General features: G+C 42.5%; 1 protein-coding gene across 2 annotated transcripts in view; it reads right to left on the bottom strand.

Annotated features, from left to right (window-relative positions):
* Positions 1–21058, bottom strand: part of LOC124065873 (kinesin-like protein KIF20B) — a 43370-nt gene extending 22312 nt beyond the window's left edge. For both annotated transcript variants that reach the window (XM_046401736.1, XM_046401737.1), the window contains exons 1-30: positions 20907–21058; positions 20305–20392; positions 19386–19475; positions 19094–19216; positions 18699–18837; positions 18275–18459; positions 17795–17849; positions 16924–17130; positions 16530–16641; positions 15776–15847; positions 15517–15663; positions 14906–15068; positions 14668–14820; positions 14482–14577; positions 13790–13929; positions 13583–13703; positions 12915–13092; positions 12167–12351; positions 11033–11509; positions 9693–10864; positions 8195–8333; positions 7728–7850; positions 7503–7563; positions 7159–7284; positions 6669–6799; positions 5929–6084; positions 5384–5560; positions 2457–2576; positions 978–1085; positions 133–342 (exon numbers count right to left, since the gene is read on the bottom strand). In XM_046401736.1, the coding sequence (XP_046257692.1) occupies positions 133–342; positions 978–1085; positions 2457–2576; positions 5384–5560; positions 5929–6084; positions 6669–6799; positions 7159–7284; positions 7503–7563; positions 7728–7850; positions 8195–8333; positions 9693–10864; positions 11033–11509; positions 12167–12351; positions 12915–13092; positions 13583–13703; positions 13790–13929; positions 14482–14577; positions 14668–14820; positions 14906–15068; positions 15517–15663; positions 15776–15847; positions 16530–16641; positions 16924–17130; positions 17795–17849; positions 18275–18459; positions 18699–18837; positions 19094–19216; positions 19386–19475; positions 20305–20391 (5253 nt within the window). In that variant the 5' untranslated portion in view covers position 20392; positions 20907–21058. The remainder of the gene's footprint in view (positions 1–132; positions 343–977; positions 1086–2456; positions 2577–5383; positions 5561–5928; positions 6085–6668; positions 6800–7158; positions 7285–7502; positions 7564–7727; positions 7851–8194; positions 8334–9692; positions 10865–11032; positions 11510–12166; positions 12352–12914; positions 13093–13582; positions 13704–13789; positions 13930–14481; positions 14578–14667; positions 14821–14905; positions 15069–15516; positions 15664–15775; positions 15848–16529; positions 16642–16923; positions 17131–17794; positions 17850–18274; positions 18460–18698; positions 18838–19093; positions 19217–19385; positions 19476–20304; positions 20393–20906) is intronic.
* Positions 21059–21766: the final 708 nt, after the last annotated feature.

The following is a 21766-nucleotide window of genomic DNA, read 5'->3' as shown; positions in this document are numbered from 1 at the left end:
AACGGGACATAAGTCAAAAATCAATTCCACCTGAAATGTACTTTTTAAGAATTTTCATTAACTTGCTTTGGATGATTTGTTTCAACACCTGGTGAACGTGTGAGCAAGCTGCTTTGTGCGATTAGCTCTCACCTTGTCCATCTCCTCGCTCTTCCTCTTGCGTGTTGAACGGGTGATTTTGACGGTGACGGCGCTCTCCTCCCCCTGGCGCCGCAGAGCCACCCGATTCGGCTGCAGGGGGCTGAAGGAGATCTCCAGCTCTGGCCGGGGGAAGCGGCTCGTCCTCCCGTTCTCTGTGGAAATCTCAGAGGAGTCGAGCACTGACGGACAGCCAGCTGAGCCCTGTGGGGCCAGACACCACATTTGGGGTTGAGGGGTCACGTCATGGTCACTCAGAGAAATGTGTTTGCAATGTGTTGCATCTGAAAAAGTTCAGGCTGATAAATGTTAACTGAACACTCATCACAGACAACATCTGAAATGATCATGTTCCTGTGTGTTTTATAAAGGCTGAAAAATTGAGATCCAGAATAACACACAGCTCTCATTGCATAATAATAAACTGTGAAAAAGTTGGAAGTACAGAAGAAAATCTAAGGAGCAAAGTCATTTAGTGGCCACTCTTCAAGGAGGCTGAAAAGCTCAGGTACAAATGGGGGTCAGTTAAGACCGTTTGTCTACAGAGGCATCAGTGATGCTGCACACGTATGCACAACCACAAAGTGACTTCAGCAGGCGTGTAAAGAGCTCAACAAAGGTGTTCTCACGGCAGCGCACCTGGCCATGCGCTGCGTGAAATCAGACTGTCAGCCTTTCAGGTTTGGACAGTAACAAAAATTTTCATTTATTCATTTCTGCATGTTGTTTCAGCCTATCGTGTGATCTCGCCATACGATCTGTAGGCTGAGACAGTGTGCAGACCCTCTGACAAACTGTGTAAAAAATGAAAACCTCTAATCACTTGTGTGTGTGCTCACCTGACTGCTGACTGATGCTCTCGTGTCCATCTTTCCTCCTGACTTCCTGTTAACGGTTTCACTCTTGGGTTTGCCATCCAATACGGCAGGACTCTCACTGCTGTCAGTCTGTGACAAGAAGAATAAGAAATGAATAACTGATAAACAATAAAATGCCCACAGAATGTCAATAAATTTGACAATTTATTTGATACTTTTTCACATTTCAACATTTATCTGCCAAGTGCGACCACAGCCGCTGATTTTAGAGCGCAAAAGATGAGAACCAAAATCAACTTCTCAGGGTTTCTCACACACAGGTGCTATTAAGTCCACAACACAATGCAATCCTCAGGTTAAAATGTACTCAAGTTCAAAAAGATCCAAGTCAAACTAACAGTTGGTGTTCTGCTGTTCATGTCGCAGATGGAGAACACCTGAGGACAAACTATGAATAAATAAAGGCAAAAGGCAATAGCCCAGCGTGCGAAGACATTTTCTCTGTCAGAGACATGAATTCTGTTCTTCTCTTTTATTACATCCACAGTCACATTCTCACAATTTACATAAATCTCACCAATGATTCTTGATAAAAGCTTTACAAAGAAGAACAGCAAAACCAAGGAATCAAGCCACACAAATCTGAGCAAACAAACAAACAAGCAAACATCTACACCCCCCAGGCTCTCATATCCATCCTGTGTGCTCTGACCTGTTCACTGCTGACCTGAGCACAAATGAAAAACACCAGCAATGAAATATTAAAAAGGAAAACAGAAAACCTATGCTGTTACCTGCCGTCCTGAAAGCATCTTTGACTTCAAGCACAAAATAGTAAGCTGTGAAATCTTAAACTTGCAGGAGGGAACTTGGGAGGGAGGGTAATTATACACACACTGTTGACATGTACTTGTTATATATGGCTAATGAGCTCACACACATCTCAATCACAGTCTACATTAGATCTCTTAGAGATCATAATATTTAATGTCTTCCTACTTTTGTTTCCAAAATTCACAGAAACGAATTGATTAGCAAATCCCTGCTACATGAAAAACCAATAGTGTAATGTAGCCAACTAGACAGCTGTGCTTATTGGACGAAGCATTTGAGGTGGCTCTTCTTGAGTGATATATTGTAAAAAATGCAACCTAAGTTAAAGCTAGCAACACGGTGGATGAGGAGCTCATGCCGAAAAACATCTTTAATAAAAGTGTGTTTTAATGTCTGAGTTTCGTTGCATTGTACTTGTACATGTGTAATGACAATAAAGTTGAATCTAATCTAATGGTACAAAACAAACTGGTCTTTAAACTCAAAAAACCTGATGATATATCTTGGTGTGCAAACTTATGAAACTTCACCATGAAAACTTTCTAAAAGACATAAATTAACCAGTGCTGCTACTCTTTGTGACCTTCCACCTTCCGGTCGACCAGGGCTGGTTATTTTATAACAAAAACAGCAGAGTTGTGGGTGCGGCGATCCTTTAAGACTGACCTGTGTGACTTCCTGTTTGGCTGCTGAGGCCTTAAGCTCTTCCTTCAGTCGTAGGATCTCTGCTTCCTTCTCAGACAGAGCAGCCTGCAGCTCTGCCACACCAACACCGCCATCACTGCCCTGTAAGAGGAAGTTCAGACACTAAGGACGATCTCTCTTCATGTCCCCTTTGATTTTACTGTGCATTAACAAAAATGGTACCCTGAAATATTAATTCAACAAATTAGAAAACACCAACATCTCAAAATGTGTATAGTGAGGAACGTGAGATGATTGTTTTTGGACCAGGAAGCAGGTCACATAACCATGATTTACTGTTAAACATCTAAAAATGAAGGACAATGCAAACTGGAATGGAAACATACATGAGCACAAACAATACCACCCAGACAAGCACACGAGACAGCACAATCAGAGAAATCACTGTACTGTATGTGAAACACGTGATGGACTTCAATGCACCACGACTCTGGTCTCTAACCCTCCCTGAAAACATGACATGCTTTATTTTGGGCAGACAGTTGGATCCTGGGGCAAAACAGATCGCTCTAACACCTCAACATTGCACTTGTTGTAAATACACACACCAGGATAAATTTTAATTTAGTTACCGTATTTTTCGGACTATAAGTCGCACTTTTTTTCATGGTTTGGCTGGTCCTGCGACTTATACTCAGGTGCGACTTATATAATAAAATATATACAGTAATTTCACATGTTCACGCTGACAGTCGCGAGGGGGCGCTCTAGGCTGGTGTGCCAGTATCTGCTATGCTCCAGTACCACCGAAAAAGTTAAATTTAAACAACTTATAAAGACAACTGAGAAAGACTGAACACAAATGCCCCAAAAAGAAAATCATACGCTGCAGATTACAAGCTGCAAGTAGTGAAATATGCAGCCGAAAACGGTAATGGAGCAGCTGAAAGAAAGTTTGTAGTTAGCGAGAAACTTGTGAGGGACTGGCGAAAAGCGGAGGATACTCTAACTGCAATGAAGAAAACCAAAAAAGCTAATCGCGGGCTAAAAGCTAGATGACCACAGCTAGAGGAACAGGGTTTGGTAAACTTATGTTGTTTATGTTATAGTTATCTGAATATCTGTTATTGTGTTACATTAACATACCAGACACCCATTCAGCCCGTTGTTCTCTAATCTATTGTTATTACTATAATTTACCGTTCAAGATGAAATATCTGTTCTTGGTCTCTGATTTTATAAAATAAATTTCCCCACAAAAATGCGACTTATAGTCCAGTGCGACTTATATATGTTTTTTTCTTCTTCATTATGCATTTTTTGGCTGGTGCGACTTATACTCCGGAGCGACTTATAGTCCGAAAAATACGGTACTCTAAGTTCCCATCACTGGTTATTCTAAATTTTGACACTAAAATTGCAATTTTTACTGCAGTTGTCAGGCTCCTTTGATGACTAACAAATCAGCATCAGCCCTGTAGAACCATATCAGTCGATCCCTAATACACTGAGATACTCTAACAGTAATGACTAAAGCAACTTGAAGACGTCACTCTGGGCTCTGGACTCATTTTTCACTTAATATTTTACCAATGCCTGCTGCTATGCACAAAACAGAGCCGGGTACTCGAGAAGTGTTCATGTTCAACAGCCTGTCCTCATAGATCATCATGTTTCTGCAATGAACTGCATTACATCAAAAGTCTCACTTTTACATACATGGGGAAAAAAAGAGAAAAAAAGCACTGCCCCATATAATCTAATGCATACATATTAGTAGGCATTAATTCAACAGAACTTAACTGAGCTCATAGCATAACTGAGCTCTGTACAAAATCCAAAACAAATCTTTGTGCAAGAGTCAAATCTTCCTCAAATTTATATTTTGTAGACCATGACAGCATCTGATTTGAAATCTTATTTATTATCAGTGCATTCAGCAATGCAGTTTCAGCAGAGATCTGCTGCAGTATCTTTTTTATCATTTGGGGCTTTTCCAATACAGAGAAGCCTACATAAAATTAGCTGCAGTTCCCTCCCAAATTTTGCCTGACACAAATTTAGAGACATTAAGATTTGTTGAATCACTTCAGCTTGGCCTTCACGCTGTCCGGTCTGTAGCTATTCTGAGAAAGCTGCCTGGTCGCAAAAAAGAAAGAAATTACGCTATTTTGAAGAAAGCTCTATGGAAACAAAATGTGAGAGAGCAAAGTGCAAAATACTGAAATGTGGAAAAGAGACAGAAGGAACCCATGTGACAAAACTGAGAATCTCTGTGCTCCTCAAACAAATTCACAAGGAGAGTAATCACAAGGTCGTCTTATCAATCACGAACTGGGCTTCAGTGCAGCCTTTCCCTCCCTCCTACAGGGGATCAGTGGTGCTGCTGGCTGCACAGCATTAGGCCTCTACTCTCCCAATAAGTCCTATCCACCAGGTAAATCAACACCGAATGAAATGGAGCAGAAAGCTGTTTTTTGTGGTGCACTCAACAAGCTCAAGCTTTCAGGAAAGTTTCACCTCTGGCTAAACCCCAATCAATAACGTCACAGCAGGTGTTTTGCCTTGACGAATGACGCGACCAAACAATTCCGACATCGCTGATTGGAGTGTCTACAGAGGTCAAACTTACTCGGACATCTCTACCCGAGGAGAGAGCAGCTGCTTTTTCTAGTTTTGTTACTGACAACTGAACAATCCATTAAGAGCCTGAGGACCTTATAAGCAAGAGGGATGTTATTCAAGATTAGAGTCACTGATAATGCAAATATTTCTCTTGTCCTCATTCCCTTTTTGAAGCCACATTTTCTGGAACTCAAGCATATCGGTCATTTTAAGAAGTTTAACAGATTTTTGTGGTCAGTCTGTTGAATGTCAAAAGCAGTCAGTTCTCCAGTGTGAGGTCCCTGTGTTGCCTCCCTGAGCTGACATCTTTATGTCACACTGACCTCTTGTGGTGGCTGTGTGGTATTTTGGCGCAGCTGTTGGATGAGTTTGTCTTTTTCTGCTTGGCTGGAGAGAAGTTTCTGTAACTGGACCTCTAAAGCTGCTACCAGAGTGTCCCTCTCCTTCCTCCACCTCTCCATGGTCTGCTCCTTCTCTGCCAGCTGGGATGACAAGGACTCCTGGCAAAAAGGCAGATGTGCATGGTGGAAAAGAGGCTTTGCCGGTTTATGTGTGTATGAGTGGGAAACACATAGAGACTGTAAAAAGTGTAAAACAAATATATCAGAGTCCAACAGTTAGACTGAAATGATCAATAAACCATCAGAAACCAAATCTGTCTGAGGAATTAAAATGAAGAAGTTTGATACCAAAACCAAAAGGGATTTTCCTCTGTATGGCAGCCAATTTGGAACTTTCTGATTCAGCTTGTCAGCTTCAGCTCTACACTGTCAGACTTAGTGCAGCTTTAATGACTCCAAGCTGGATTTTGTTTGAGTTAAACGTTCCAGCTAGCATTTAGTATGTTTGTATGACATCCTCTTCTCACCAGCTGGCTCTGTTGTCGAGTGTAGCGTTCTCTGTATTCAGCAAACTTCCGCATCTCCTGGTTCCTCTTGTCCTCCGCCTCTTTCGCTTGGCCAATCAGGGACAGCTTCTCCTCCAGCCACTTTCTGCGTTCGGCTTGCTGTTTGTCTGCACTGAGCTGTACACAAAATTGTTATATTTTTAAGAAGAACTGTTGTAGGCATCTGTGTTACATGGCATTATCTACAACAAGCAAAAGCATAAAACAAGCCACCCTGATATGACAACTATCTTAATAGCTCTCATTATCAGAATCAGAATTCCTTTATTCATCCTGGAGGGGATGGGGGGAATTCTTTTTTGTACAGACATTGCACTTGCCGTTTTCCTGACCAAGAAAGAAAGTGAAAGATATAAAAATGGGATAAAAAAAAAAAACAAGGTAAAGAATCTGAAGGCATTCATGTGATCAGGCTGTCTGTTTTCTTTAAATCCCTATTGTTCCTTTCATTGTTGGAGGATCTTCTGCAAGGAAGGAACACAAAGGAGGGCTGTACAAATACTTCTGCCCCAACTTGGTGCATGACTGAGAATCTTCAGACACATCAGGAAAATATTCTTGACCTCGAAATTTTCAGCAGGGCTTAACAAATTATTAATTGGCACTCAAATATTCCTAATGGAGCCCTCCCTTCACTCATAGTACAACATTTATTTTCCGGTCCATTCATCTAAGTGCAACATGAAAGCAACTTCATTTACCTTCAAGCTTTCCTGAGCCTGAGCAGCTTCCTCTCGGGCCAGTTTAAGGTCATCTGATTGGATGTCAACATGTTGCTGTGTGTTGTTCCCACGGTCCTGCTGCAACAACATCCCTTTCAATTTCTCCACCTCTGAAATGGTTAAAACCAGTAAATTAGCACTGGAATTCAAAGACCAAACAAGCACTTTTGTATTATTTTATATCAACTCGGAAGTCTAACTTTTTCTTCACTAGTAAACTTGCTCAGTCCAATGGTGCATTTAAAGCAGCAAGTGTACCATTAGGAATGTATTTCAGGAAAAATCTCCTTTCCTTCTGCCTGCCAGTTTTTTAAATCCCCATCGTTACAGGAAACGACAACCTCCAAAACGGCAATCTGTTGGTGATCTCCTTTCAACAAGATTAGACTAAGCTGTACCTGAGCCAAACCTCTTTTTAATTCACAACAATGAAATCCGGTCTTTTCAGATTCTTTCTTTGAGATCTCACCGCTGGAGAGCTCCTGGATGGCGTTAAGTTTCTCCTCCAAGACCTGCTCCATTTCGCTCTGCGTCTCCTCCTGCTCCATCAGAGCCAAACGCATGTCCTCCATCACACGCTCCTTGGCCTCAAGGTCTAGAAATCAACAGAAACACAACCAGGTTTACATGCAGATCACCACCCTGACCCCCACACAAGATTAAATGATGAGGGAGGTCTTCTGAGCCGTTTACAGGAGGCAGTCGAAAGAAGAAGTCGGCCTGATAGCAGAGTGACCGAATTCACATGGCTTTTCACGAAAACGACAAAATGCTTTTCTTCCAGTGAAACACACACAGATGCACATTGTTTACCTTTACAGGCCTTCTGGTAGAGCTGGAGTGTCTGGTCAGACTTGGTCTCAGAGGATTGTTCCTAAAAGAGGAGGAAAAGATGTGAAGAAAGCAAGAAGACGACACACCAACACACCAGTACTGCTTACGGGCACAGAACGGACAGAGCACACTCTTCCCGCTCTTCCGGGGCAAACAGATGTGATTTGGAACAAGGAAAAGTTAAAAAACAGACTATTATCTCACCACTTTGAGCTGTTGGATGGCTCTGTCTCTGTTGGCGAGGTCAAACTGAAGCTGCTTCTTGGCTTTCTCTGCGTCAGACAGCTTCTGCCTCAAAACCTTTTCCTCTTCTCTCATGGCTGAGATCTTCAAAAAAGTGAAACCAATTCACCAATGTTTACATTAATTTAACAAAATGTGTCCAAAATCATATCATCACTAAGATACGCTGGCACATTATGAAAAATCACCTAAATGGCTGGCAGACAAATGTATGAAATGGTATCATTTCAAACCTATTTTGGCATTTCACAGCTGTAACTCCTTGTTGGTTTATTGTGGCCAGACATTTCACCTTTAACTTGCTTTAAAGTTCTTAGCAGCACAGTGGCAGCAACAACTTAAAATCTAGCTGCTTATTAAAGGCTGCTTTCACTTTTGTCTTTAACGAGAGGACTGAGTTTAGGTTTTCAAAAAGAAAATGTGTGCACCTCCTTCTGGACCTGCTGGATCTGCTTCTTGTAGTCGGCCAGTTTCTCTCGGAGGTCTGAAGTGTCCTCCTCTTTTCTCTGAAGGTCGAGGCTGAGGTTTTTCATTCTCTCAGAGTCCTGCTTGGCATTTTCCTTCAGTCTGGGAGAATCACACAAGAAAACTGTGAAATGATAGGACAGTACATTGTGGTCCTGAGCATCACCGCTGCTCTTTAGACTCTAAAAGCACAGTTGATGGCTGGATGGATTAATATACAACTCTCCCTGGTCCCCAAGGTACTGATGAAAGGCCAGATATTACAGAAAAATTGTATTTCACAATGACAGAATAATATCCTTTCATACAGAAGCAGCAGGTTGGGTGATATGATGACTTGCTCCTCCGTGCGTATTATTTTCTCTGCAACTTGTGAGGGAAAAAAAATGCAGTATAACAACATACTCTAATTGGATAGAGTCCACTAGTGCACTGAGACAAGACTTGTGAAATGTGAAATCTTTTTCCTGCGGTAAATAGTGTGTTTGGAAGGCTTCATTTTACATTTTTTTAATCAGACTCTTTATGGGGGCAGGAGTGGCCGGAGAAGTGGCTTTTGATCGGAGGGTCGCTGGTTCGATTTCCCTACCGGACGGGCAGGAGCAATTTGGGTGTGGAGGAGTGATTAATACAAAAAAATATTATTATTAAATTACATTTTGAATATTTGAGACAAACACACTGGCTCTGTGGTGCTAAACGACACACTACGGTGGTCCACAAGTACAAACGCGCTGCATGTAGAGAAACGCGTTGCACATAGAAAAACAGATGCAAAAGGAAAACGCTGCAAATACAGAAACCTGAAGCGGTTTAAACACATGTAGTTTTTACTTAAGTCCTGGGATACGGTTACGTTTGATCATCCGCTGGGATGTGATTACATGACAGACCACAAGGTGTCGTACTGTGATGATCTCTCTTCCAGCTGCAGTTTCTGTAGGTGCGCAGGTCATCAGTTACCAACACTATTAGAGCTTGGCCCACTTGTTCCCGGATGGAGAGGAGAAAGGGGAAACTCTGCTCCCTCAGCTACACCCACTATTCCTTCACTCATGCATACACACCAGTACTGCTGACTTACTGAAGGCCATACCACAGCATTTTTGCTCTGCTCTGCTGTTAATATTAGTTTCAAAGAAAATATAAATAGATCAAATAGATTGGTTTTCTTGCTGTAACTTCTTCCATTGCCTCCTGTTACGTGTTTGAGCCCTTCATGACAGTATTCTGCACAGACTGTAAAGCCCCTTGAGGCAGATTAATGATACTGGGTTATATAAATAAAACTGATGTGAAAGAAGCTCAACCCAGATTTTCTAGAAGTGAGTACAATTCAGAAAGTCATGGACAAACCTCCTTCAGAATGGGGTTTAGAAAGCTGACAGAGCTGTAACTCTGGGCAAATAAAATGTACAATGTAATTTCTTACCCCGATGTTGGAATGAAATGACTGATTACCTGCTGATCTCCTCTGCTTTTTTCTCCAGCTCTGCGTCCTTCTGAGCAATGGCTTCATGAGCCACAGCCAGAAGCTCCCTGCGGCGTTCCACCTCCTTCCGCCGGGCCTCCTGGACCGCTTGGCTCTCCTCCACCTCGCGACACTCCTGTGTCTCCTGAAGGCTTTTCTGCAGGGATTTCACTTGTGCCTCCTTTTCCAACAGCTTTTTCTGCAGCTCAGCCTCTCTCTTTGCAGATGTTTCCTCCAACTCTACAAGCTTCTCCTCCAAGTGTCCGTCCTTTTCTTTAAGCATTCCCTCCTCCTCTGAGGCTATGCAAGCTTCACTTGTAACAGAAAACTCCTTTGTTTCTTCCATGTTGGAAATCCTTGCCCTTAGGGTTGCAACTTCAGCTTGGAGATCAGAGTTCAGCCTCTTGAGATCTTCCTCAGCAGCAGGGCTAGAGGAACTGGTTGAACCTTTAACTCTAGCCTCTTCTATTTCTGCCTTGAGCAGCTCTGCAGTTCGCTCCTGCTCATGGAGCTTTTGCTTGAGATCATCCAAAAGTTTATCAGAGGTTTCTTTTTGTTCATTCAGCTTGTGTTTCAACTCTTCCAGCTGCTGTTGTGACATCACCTCTTGTTGATGAAGCTTCTCATTGAGCTCCTCTACCTGCTTCTCTGAGGCCTGTGTTTGTTCTATGAGTTTCATTCCCAGCTCTTCTTCTTTGGAACCATGTTCCTGGGATTCCAGCTTGGCTCTGAGCTCATCCAGCTGTTGCTGAGATTTCTCTTCTTGGTCCTGAAGCCTCTTTCTCAGCTCTTCAGCTTGCTGTGTTGAAGTCTCTTCTTGCTGATTCAGCTTCTCAGTAAACTGTTGCAGCTGCTGGTCAGAGAACAGCTGGTTGTGAGCCAGCTGTTCTTTTGCCTGTGCTAGCTCATCCTCCAGCTCCAGAATGTGTCTGTGTTTGCTCTCACTTTTCTCCTTCTCCTCAGCCAGATTCCTCCTAAGCTCTGACACTTCTTCTCTCAGCTGATCAGTGAGACCAGCAGATGATGCTGCTGATGTCTCCACTTCCAGTTTCAGGCTCTGAACTTGGTGCATCAGGGTGTGTATCCGGGAGGTTTTCTGCTGGATCTCCTTGGAGTGTTTGTCCAGTTGTGCCTGAGCAGCTTCCTCCAGCTTCCTGGTGACCTGTGGTAATTTCCATAAATATCACTTTTAGTCACTTATAGCCAATAATGAAACACAAATAATTATTCCACAACAACAAATCTTGCCTTTTTTTTTTTATTTAGCACATACTGATAAGTAAGATAAGTACCAACATAAGTACCAGAGAGTTTAAACACTGAGGCCCACCTGCTGCTCTGTGGCTTCTAATTTGGCAGTCAGCTCTCTATTTTCATGTCGCAGAGCATCACCCTCCTGCTGCCTCTTTTCGCTCTCCTCAACCAGCCTGCTGACCTCCTTCCTCTGCACCTCCAGCAGGGACTGAGCCTCCCCTTTGCCACTCTTCTCTTTACCAAGAGCTGCGAGAATCTCATCTCTGCTTTGTTTCTCTTTTTCAAGGGCGGCGAGGGCGTCCTCCTTGGCCCTCCTCTCAGCTTCAAGGGCTTTCATGGCTTCGTCTTTGCCTTTTCTCTCTTCTCTGAGTGAAGCTAACACCTCCTCTTTACTTCTCTTCAGCTCCCCAAGTGTGACAAGGGCCTCCTCCCTTGACTTCCTCTCCTCCTCTAAGGATACCAGGGCCTCCTCTTTCCCCAGAGTCTGATATTCCAAAGCAGCAAGCGCATCTTCTCTGCCTGTTTTCTCCTTTTCAAGGGCAGCCAACACCTCCTGGGTGACACGAGTATTGATTAAGTCCTATTTTAATGTTTAAACAGCACTGAATAAACTTATCACTTATCACAGAAGGGACAAACAGGTTTTGCAGTGGACAAAAGCACGTCATTTAAAAAGGACTTTGCATGACAGGGGAGTAAAAGAATGTGAATTACTGCTCAAAAGTCCTGTGGCCCATACCATTACTGTCAAAATAGTTTCTGTATAAACACTTTACATGCTAACTCAGATGAAGTAGATATGAGTAAGCCTTACACAGACCCGCTCGGCCCTATAGAAGCATTAAACTAAAACCACAGAGGCTGGTGACAGCTTGAGGTGTTAGAAAGACGAGTTTCTCAGCAGGTCATTGGTTTAACTGCAGGAAACTATAAACATGTGAGTGTGCACAATGAAAAAGAAACATTTTATCCTCCCGTTTTTGAGGTAGCACTGGAAAAGGCCTTAACCTCCAAGTGATGTAGTGGAGATGCTCACTGGTCCACATCACTGGCCTGTGGAGGCCTGAATCAACAGAGCTGCAAAACCACAATGAGGGGAATTCTCCAGATAAAACAAACCACAAGAGTGGAAATAAGGCTAATTAGTTCAGTTTGCCCTTTGCTGACACTGGTTCTAGTGAGAGCTGTCAGGACATGATGTGCTCCTTACCTGCAGCTGCTCTCTCTCAGGTGAGGACCCCTCCTCAACTAGCAAGGAGGGGGGGCCCGGCTCTGCCAGCCTCTGGAGGTCTCCCACTTGTTTCTTCAGCTGCACAACCTCTGACAACTTCTGCTGGAGCTGGAGATGAAGCGGAATCCTCCTCTCCTCCTCATCCTCTACTCCACTGGCTTCGCCTACAAAATGGAAGAAATCCAACAGGATGTGAAAGGGAGGCCAGAGGTGGCAGACTTCAATCCATAGAAACGTGTTGTTACTTACCACGTTAAAAACACAACCAGCTCTGCCAAACAGACACCTGCTACTGACATTTGTGTATTATAAACCACGACATTTCTATACAACATGTGCTGTCACTGACAGTCTTGCGCCTGCTTTCATTCAGCTGTCCCAATAGCCAGAAGTAACTCATTTCCCGACAACAAGCCCATGCAGTAATGTCCTTTATGCAGACTGGCGCCTTTTGTTGCTCCTAATCATATAGTTACAAAAATAGGCGACGTAGTAAAGTAAAACATATATGTTGTCACACACTGGTCTATTGACTATACATCACAACGGATTAGCAAACTGTCACTCTCTGCTTTACTTGTGTTTTACAGAGGACAGAACAGAAGACACCCGTGGGGGCCATGAATTTGATGCTGCTGCATGTGCCTCAGTCCTCCATGTCGCACAAACTCACAAGCTCAGTTTGTAGTTTCCTCTCTGACACTGACTTACTCATGTGTGTTCTTACCGTTGTGTTTGTGAGCCATCTGCTCATTCAGTTGCAACATCTTCCTCTCCAGCTCCTCTACAGTGACTCTTCTGCCTCTCTGAGCTTCTGCTCGGCCTGAGCCCAAACATTTATGAGCAGCCTCTGCGGCCTTCTTTACATCCGCCAATTCAGAGGAGTAGGAGTCCAGAGACTGGTCCTGCAGGAGGAACGAGACATTGGAGAAATTAGTCAGGGATATTAGTGAGCATGTCGCCACAAGCAGAACATCCAGGTTAGGTTTAACTACTGATTACATTTAAATTTCCTTGGATAATTGATACTGTGTGTAAAAGAAAAAAAGAGGAGACCAAAAAACTTGTCTATCCTTGCATGAAAAGTTAGATGATATTCTCTTTGCTTGCACAGCAAATTAAGTCGTTCCAACAGGAATCATTATAATTTCAATGGCAAGCTATGGCTGGCAGCAGTTCGATGACAGGTTGAACTCAGTCATTAAGGCAACTCTGTTGGTGACTGTATGAGAGACATGTGAGGCATCTTGTCACTAAGATACACATCAAATAAAGCCTCCACATATTTTCAGTCCTTTGTGTTAATAATGAAACATTTTGCTATCAAAGATCTCTCAGCCTTCATAACATCTAACCAGCCAGGAGGGGAAGAGAACTCTCATTTCCTTGAGTTACCATGGCTTGTGTGTCCGGACTGGGACCAGCAGAGGCCATTTTGTCGATGAGGTTCCTGAAGATCTCCAGCCTCCTTTCTGCTCGTTCCTCCAGGATTTCTCTCTCCCTCGCCAGGCGTTCACTGGATCAAACACACACACAGGTTTGTATGACTTGAAATGTTAAAGTCAAAACTTTTAGAGACATAAAAAACCAAAATGGTCTCACTTGTAGTCATACTGCATCTCAGAGAAGAGATCTGAGAATTCTCTGCTGACTTCCTCTCTGACTCGCGCCTCCATGATGAGGCTCTCCGCTCGCTCCTTCTTCAGCTGCATCTGCAGCTGCTTCAACTGCGCCACCTGCCTCTGAGCACCGGCACAGCAAAAAACACACGACAATGAAGGCTTTTAAAAATGACCAAATTACTAACAAATACATTCAATGCATATGGAATCAGATGAATTGTGAACCCTTACAAGATTCACAAATGTACTTCTGATGCACACACAAATATTTTTTGTTTTAAATAGAAGAAGCAGAAATCCTCAAAAATATAATATACAAAATATTTGAAATTTTCATCCAAAACATTTTGGGATGTTGTTAAATTTATATACAGACGATTTCATCTTTGTCAGGTGGTTTCTTCTGCTTCAGCCAATCACATGAGAGTAGATTTAATGTGATCACAACACACTACATCTGCCCAGTATTTATTACTAAAACAAAAAGGCAACAAAAGTCAAACAGCTGTTTTTCTGCCTCTCCAAAAGCCGTGAATGAACAGTCAGTTCATTACACCAAGTTAGATTCTTCCTTCCGTTTATTTTCCCTAAATGCCACCTCACCTTGATGACCAAGGATCCAGCTCTCTGTGCTGTTCTTAACATGTGAAATTACATTAAAAGAGCACTGACCTGGTACGTCTTTTTACAGATGAGAATTTTCTCATCATCTTCATTGTCACTCTGATCCATTGTGTCATCCATCAAGCTATTTTCCTCCTCATCCTCCTGAAAAAAACAATTTTATTAACAACAGGATTAAACTGTGAAATTTGACTGTGACCAGGAAGGCGTGAGCACGAGTCACGTCCACCTCACCTGGACATCCTCCAGGCTACTATCCCCGCCAAGCAGGGAGCTCCTCCTGCTGCTGTGAAGAACCTTCCTCTCAGCATTGTTGATGATGAGGGAAACCTCACTGGTGGACCTCTGAGGCATTATGGGAAAGGGTCTGGCGGCCAGAACCACCACCTGGACACAGACAAGAGCAGAAAAGAGGTAAATTAATAACATAATCATTAACACTGCAGTGTCAGTTGCTGAAATGTGCCTGCACCTTCTGTGCCACAGCAGAGAATTTGAGCACGTTGAGAGTCTCGTCGTACATGGAGGCACACTGGTTGATGTTGACGATCATACAGGCTTTCCCTCGACCACAGAAAAAACCCTGCAGGTAGTGGGTCAGCTTGCTTTCCCTGAAGGGGACATGCTGCAGCAGCCTGAGGGAGGGAACAGACGGACAAACAGCTCAGTTAGATCTGCCGTCTCAGCTGAAGTTGAACTGATGCATTTTCTTTCAGACTTAAAGCTGCACTGATCCACTGTTGGCCACAGGGGGGAGTGAAAAAACTATAAAATAAGCAGGCCCCTGCTTACGAAGAGGATATGAGCAGATATTTGGAACCAATAGATTTACAGTAAAGGTCAAAATATTAGTGTCCACATTTAGACCAACCAGTGATGGAATGTGTAGGAAAGTATACATTTACATACAACCCTGAGGTACTTTTACTTGAGCACTTCAATTTTCCAGTCTTTATGCTACCACTCTACATGACAAATGCTGAATATCAGACCTGACAGTTGGTCCGTCCCTAACTCTGAGTGGCCCTTTCATTACATCTTTTGATTGAGAATCCGCTAACGACAGACGAGTATCGATCTTACTTGGCCTGTTGGTTGTGTCTCAGTGCGTTGATGCATTTTCCCAGGATGAGCAGCGACGTGTTGATGTTTCCAGCTTCTTTCAGACGCTCTCCTTTATTCTGAGTTTTGGCGCATCGTTCTGACCCAGCCAGGTCACACAGACTCAACCTGATTAAAAACACATTTATCCATTAGACTAACACACAGATCAGAAGCTGTACATTGTTACACACCTGAAATCATGTTTATGTATGGCAGTTAAATCCAAAGTTTCACTCACTCGCTGACTGCGTGGACCCTCGGAGTCCCAACATCCTTAATCCTCAATATGCGAATGGAGAAAATACTGTGACTGCAGACAATCAAACACACATTTCAGCAACTATTCAGATAGAATAAACAGCTCAGACTAAGACCAGATTTATTCAGCACAACATTTTTGTGTTTATTTAAGTATGGCTGCAACCACAAGTGAGAAAGTGCAGAGAAAAGTGAAAACATGTAAAAGAGGTGAACAGACAGAAGGAATTTCAAAATAGATGACTGAGTCAGCCTCACATTCAGGCCTCATGACAGGAGTGCTTGCAGAACCAGAATCACTCTCAAATGACATGAACACATTTTTCACATTCTCTCTCGCCGTGTTTCAATTGTTCTCTGAAGCATGAAAGATTTTCGAGAATTCAGAACTGTTGGATCACACTGTCTCCCTCATCGAGTGAAAACCACATGATTTAAATTCTTTCTGAAATTGTAGGAAATGTGTTCCTGAGGTCCATAATCAAAAAAAAAAAAAAAAAAAAGGATGTAATAAAACTTTAAAGTAATGGTTGTGTAGTAAAGGGGACTTTGTTGAATCTGACCGTTTCCTCCACATCATAACACACCAGGGGTCCCTTATGCTTGCAAGTAAACACTTGCAAACTTGTAAAGTTAAGTTGATGATTTTTTTGACTTGGGTGCTCAGTGTGAAGTTATTGTTTGAATAAAACTTTGAGATGAAAATGTGAGAAGCTTCTGGCTGTCGTCCTCACCTCCTGCTGGAGAGCTGGTTGAGTCGGGTGGAGGAGAAACTCTGGTTCTTCTTGCCCAGCTTCATCACCTTGTAAGCCTCGTCAGCACTGTTCACCTGAACCCAGCGCAGATCTGAACAGATTAGAAGATAAAAGGAAAAAACAGAGTACTTGTGTTTACTGACTGAAAGGAGTCTTTAGTTTCTGTGTACAACCTCACATAAGAATGAAAACATTTTGTACAACATGGCTGCTCATTTGCCAGAATTCCACAGCCAAGGTCCCACATGTATTTCTTTTGAAAGCACCTGAAGCAAAGCGCACCTGAATACTGCGGCTGGAGTACACGCATTAAAAAAAAAAGTCTTGTTTACTCTTTTTAAAACAAAGTACTTGTGCCCCAAACCCTTCAAACCTTTGACAAAAGCGTTTCCCTTGACATCCTGTGACAGGCGGAGGACGGTCCTCCTCAGGGCCCCGTTGGGCAGCGCCTCCAGGAGGTCGTGAATGTTCTCATTGTAGATTTCACAAAAAGAAACCCAAACAGAGAACTTAGTGTGTGGTTCCACCTCCAGGTCGATTTTGTCCTCAGCTACAACAGTCGTCCCCAGCATGGACGAGTCTGCAGCAGATGCAACAACATTAAAAACATTTAAACCATTAAAGCAAGCCTACTGGACAACTTCTTCAGAAGAGCCTGGTTTGAAAAAGTGAAGTGCCAAGGGGCTAAACAGGGACTTTTTCTGCACTTTATTGGTTTTCACCAGAGAAAAGGAAACTTTATGTATGTTTAAAGCAGGAAAAAAAACTATCTTAGGAGTGGGTTATTGTTTTAAAGCTAGGGATGGTAATGTGATTTAACCATTTCCGGTTAAAACTGCTGAAATTCTCCTAACATGACAACAGCCATCAATACTGTTTACACTCATTAGAGTGCAACGTCTTGATGTAATGACAATTTCACTCCCATGTAACTTATTTCTGTGCTTAACAACAGACAAAACTAATGAACAGGCTAATTAGCCTACTAAAAAACTGACCAAAGGCTCAGACTGAGCAACCTAATGGGTCTGCACTGTAGTGCGATTCAGCAGTTCAGTATCTGTACTTGACACTAGATGAGAACTTTATAAATGCATTCCTGCCTCGGGGTTTAATGGAAATTTTTAACGGCAGAACAAGTGCTATAGAGCAGAATTCATTACACAGCGCATGTGGTTTCACAGTCAGATTTTCTCCAGAAAAATAACCAATGATTAATTAAGAGATAAACGATTAAATCTTGCCTTCAAGAAGAGTCTTACTGGTCGAGTTCAGCAGGCTGGCATTGCTCTTCTCAGTCTACAGGATAAACAGTGAGAGTGTTAACACTGCATCCAAGACACTGGTATATTCTTTATACAAGTGTATTTATACAACACCTTTTAAAATAATGTCACAGAGTGCTTCAAAGACAAATCAAGAACAAGGCCAAGTCCAAACAGGTGTGACTTCCTGAGCTGCATTTCTGAATTTATAAGGAGTTAAAATCCAGGGTGCGAGCAAAGCATTAAGAGGCCTCCTGATGAATGATGAAAATGTCTTTTTGATGAAAATGTCTTTTTGGCATCTTTTAGAGCACCAAAAGCTCAGCAGAAGCTTTGCAAGATGGTAACAAGACTCAACTAACTAAATTTCATCACTTTTATGATTGATTTCTCTACACCCCAAAATATTTTTCCTTTCAACAGTCACAGTCATCACTCGGCCTTAGGCAGACAAATCACCTCTTTAAATTGTCTGAAGAGGTTTCTCTTGAACACCACGTCCTCTGCCTGCTGCTCCCTGCTGAGCCTCATGAACTCTCTGCAGCGGTGAGGTTTGACACTCAATCCAGTGAAAATATGTTCGTCAATACTGCTGAAAATGACAGCAAGAGATCTGGGCAGGATACCAGCATCATCATCGGGACCTGAGGTGACAAGAGCACATTGTTGGATTGCTTTGAGTTGGGTTCTTCAATTATCATCAGACAGAAACATGTCTAAATTACAGCCCTCACTGTACTGTCACCAGCAGGGGCTGGTAGGCATGCAGTCAGACAAAATCCCAGCTATAGCATGTCATTTTAAGTCTTTTTTTTTTCTTTATTTAATTAAAGCAGTTTGTTAAAACAGCAGGACAAACAAAATGTAAGAGAGAACGACAGACCTAAGAATGTGAAGGTCTTCCCAGCGTTGGTGACTCCGTAAGTGAAAACCAGAGAATTTCCCCCTTCAAGAACATCTTTCACCAAATCTTTCACTGTGCCTTGAAAGAGCTCCCTCTGTGTTGTCTCAGGTCCATACACCTGTCGAAGGCAGTTAAAAGCTTGTCAGTAATGAAAACCCTCTTTCTTAGGCATCCGCTACTGGCCTGCAATCCTGATTTAGGTCCAGAAATTAATGGAGTGAGACCCTGAAGGATCACATACAAGTGAGAAAACTTCAAAAACTAATTCTTTATTAAAATACAACAAGTAATTATCAGGCCTTAGAAAGAAGATGAAGCTTTCTCTGGACAGAGGAAGTTCACTTTTTTTGGACTGCTTGTCAGGAAACACCAACCTGAGAGAACTGGAAGCGCTGTCCAGTCTGTGGAAGAGATTTTTCAGCACTAAGCCTGGCTGAGAGGGACAAACTGGGAGGCTTCAGTAGAACCTTGTCAGGGGGCTCGAGGGTAACACAGTCCTGTTAGAAGCAGCAAAAGAGGAAGACATCATTTATGTCTCTCTGAATTATTCTGTTATTGTTTACGTCTACTTAAATTACCTGCAGCAGTATCAACAAAACTATTATCTGGCAGCACACCAGTATTCATTTCTGATATGAAGTATTTTGTTTTCTTCTTTATTTTTACCTGCGACTCTCCGTTATCGCTCTCTGCTGAGGTGAAGGGTCGGATGCGGAGGTAGACTTGAAGGTGTTCTCTCGCCTCAGTGCTGGAGTGCTGCACAACATATCATGGTTTCATCAAAAACAGCAAGAAGAAAGTGAAAGACATCTTTTCTTTCTTTTTGGTGGGGGGAGGGGGGGGGGTGAAGTTCACTGGTAAGAAACAATTCCCATAATGATGGACTCTGGGAGGACCTGGTCTCTCTGGTCCTCCACAATTCTAACTATTATATTCATAATTATATCTACCTTTAACTGCTACACATTGGGCCATAAAACCAATCTCTCTAAGTACTGCTAAAGTGGTGTAAACCTCACTGACCGGGAAATACATTAGCTGATCTGAAAGTGAACTAGTAAAGCGTTTAGAGCATGCTGTTGGGTAATTTGTGTGGGAGCTCAAGCCGATCAGAGGATTTTGTCATTCACCTCTTTTGTCAGAAAAATCAAAATCATCCTGATCTGGTACTTACTGCATAAGTATAAGACGACTGAAGACTGTCTCCTCTGTCCTCTAAATGTTACATTTATGTTTTTTCATATACTTTACGTTGTGTAACGTGAATGTTTCTGCGGTCGTCCATTTACTGTACACACCACTGTCATCATCATCAGTTTATTAGCCCAAGCAGTGGAAAATGAATTCCCACCACAACAATACCAGTTAGTGACATACTCATCCTGTGATGTTTTTTATACATCATGCAACTCGACAGCCCTTGCTGTTGGATTAAGACTTGAGCATCAGCTGGTTCAGGTGAAAAAATGGGCAAGTAGGGGTGCCTGGGTGTGTTATGCCATAACATGTTATGGCCATTACCATCACAGTGGGCACAAATATCTGATAGAAGCACTGTGAATTGTCGTGTCATTATCACATTTACCTGTGACTCTGGTGGGGAGTTGGGTTCAGCCTCTAAGTTTAGCGGATCCCATTTGTCAGCCTTGTTGCTCAGGAATGACTCCATCATCCTACAAGCAAGGACGAGTTAGCCAAAAACAGTGTAGCCAATCTGTGTTAGATTATTGAGTCACGCCCTTCAAATAGCTGGCATTTACAAATTCAAAAGCGTCAAGGGATTGACCAGAATTTCACGAACAACCTTTTTTCTTTTTTACCAAGAAGCCGTTGAACCAGCTTTAATCAACCGCTGGCTCACGCAGCGATTCAACTAATGTTAACATTAGCTTCACGCTTCAGCAGAAAAGGCTGCAAGGTGGTGTTATTGTGCTCAAGCCAAACGTTACTTTTGCTTAAATTTCACTCAAGGTACAAGACGTTTCTAATAATATTCACCACACTAACGTTAAATCAAGTCAAGCTAGCGAACAAGCTAGCTTGGCTGATTAGCTGTAAATTTTCGGCTCATTAGCAAACGCACCTGCCAACTGCTAATAGTACGTAACATATTTAACACGCGTCCGTAAACTTTTAGACGAATACAATGACAAACCAAATGGGGTATTATTCATCAAGAACACTTACGTGGCAGATACATTTGGCACATAAGTTACTGAGACAGAAAAATCTTTTAAGCGCTAACGCTAACGAACGTCGAGCTCACTAAACACAACAACAGAGTCGCGGTATGAGTTTGAAAACGGCCAATCGAATGCACGCAGAAACTGCACATGCGCCGTTCCTGTGCTTCGTTCAAGAGTTTACATCGAGGTTGGATTTCAGGACATCCAATGCTGAAGTCCAGTGGCAACGAAGTGTTTCACGCAAGTGATTTAGTTTTATGTGAAACAGAGCCATCCACCACTTCTGGAAAAGTAGAAATCGGTTGTATAACACCAATATATTCTTATTCCACGAGTTAATCACATTAAAGGTTGGAAGAAGACAATAAACAAGAAACTCACACAGCATTTGAAGTTGTGTGTGTGTGTGACTTATCATGGCTTCATTCATTTTATAAGCACAAATGACGATTGTTTTATTTAAACAATACATGCTGTATATACAAGAGAGTGAATTGTAGCTCAGTATGGCTTACATGTAGACAAACGGGTCAGTACAATAATAGTCCAAGACTCTCTTAGTAAGAAATAAATCTTTACTGATCACGGACAATTATGTATGTATAACTGCTTCTGGGGTAGGATAAGAAGAAAGAGCAGCAGCTCCACACCCGATTTCAAAAGGTGACCTTTCAGGCAGAGCTGGAAAGATTTTGCTGGTGAGAGGGACATCTGGACTGCCCTGCCTAGCCTTTGGCCACCGCAGCCACACTCCAGACAAGCCACAGAAACCAGATGGAAGAAAATACACTGTATACTGCATGTGGTCTTACATCTGTTTGCTTCTTTTTATTAATGAAGTGTCATTTCTGTCATGCATTT

The sequence above is a fragment of the Scatophagus argus genome, chromosome 10 (assembly GCF_020382885.2).
Source record: "Scatophagus argus isolate fScaArg1 chromosome 10, fScaArg1.pri, whole genome shotgun sequence".
Classification (NCBI taxonomy): domain Eukaryota; kingdom Metazoa; phylum Chordata; class Actinopteri; family Scatophagidae; genus Scatophagus; species Scatophagus argus.
Note: the sequence above shows the minus strand (reverse complement) of the source record. Positions and strands in the feature narration are given on the sequence as shown.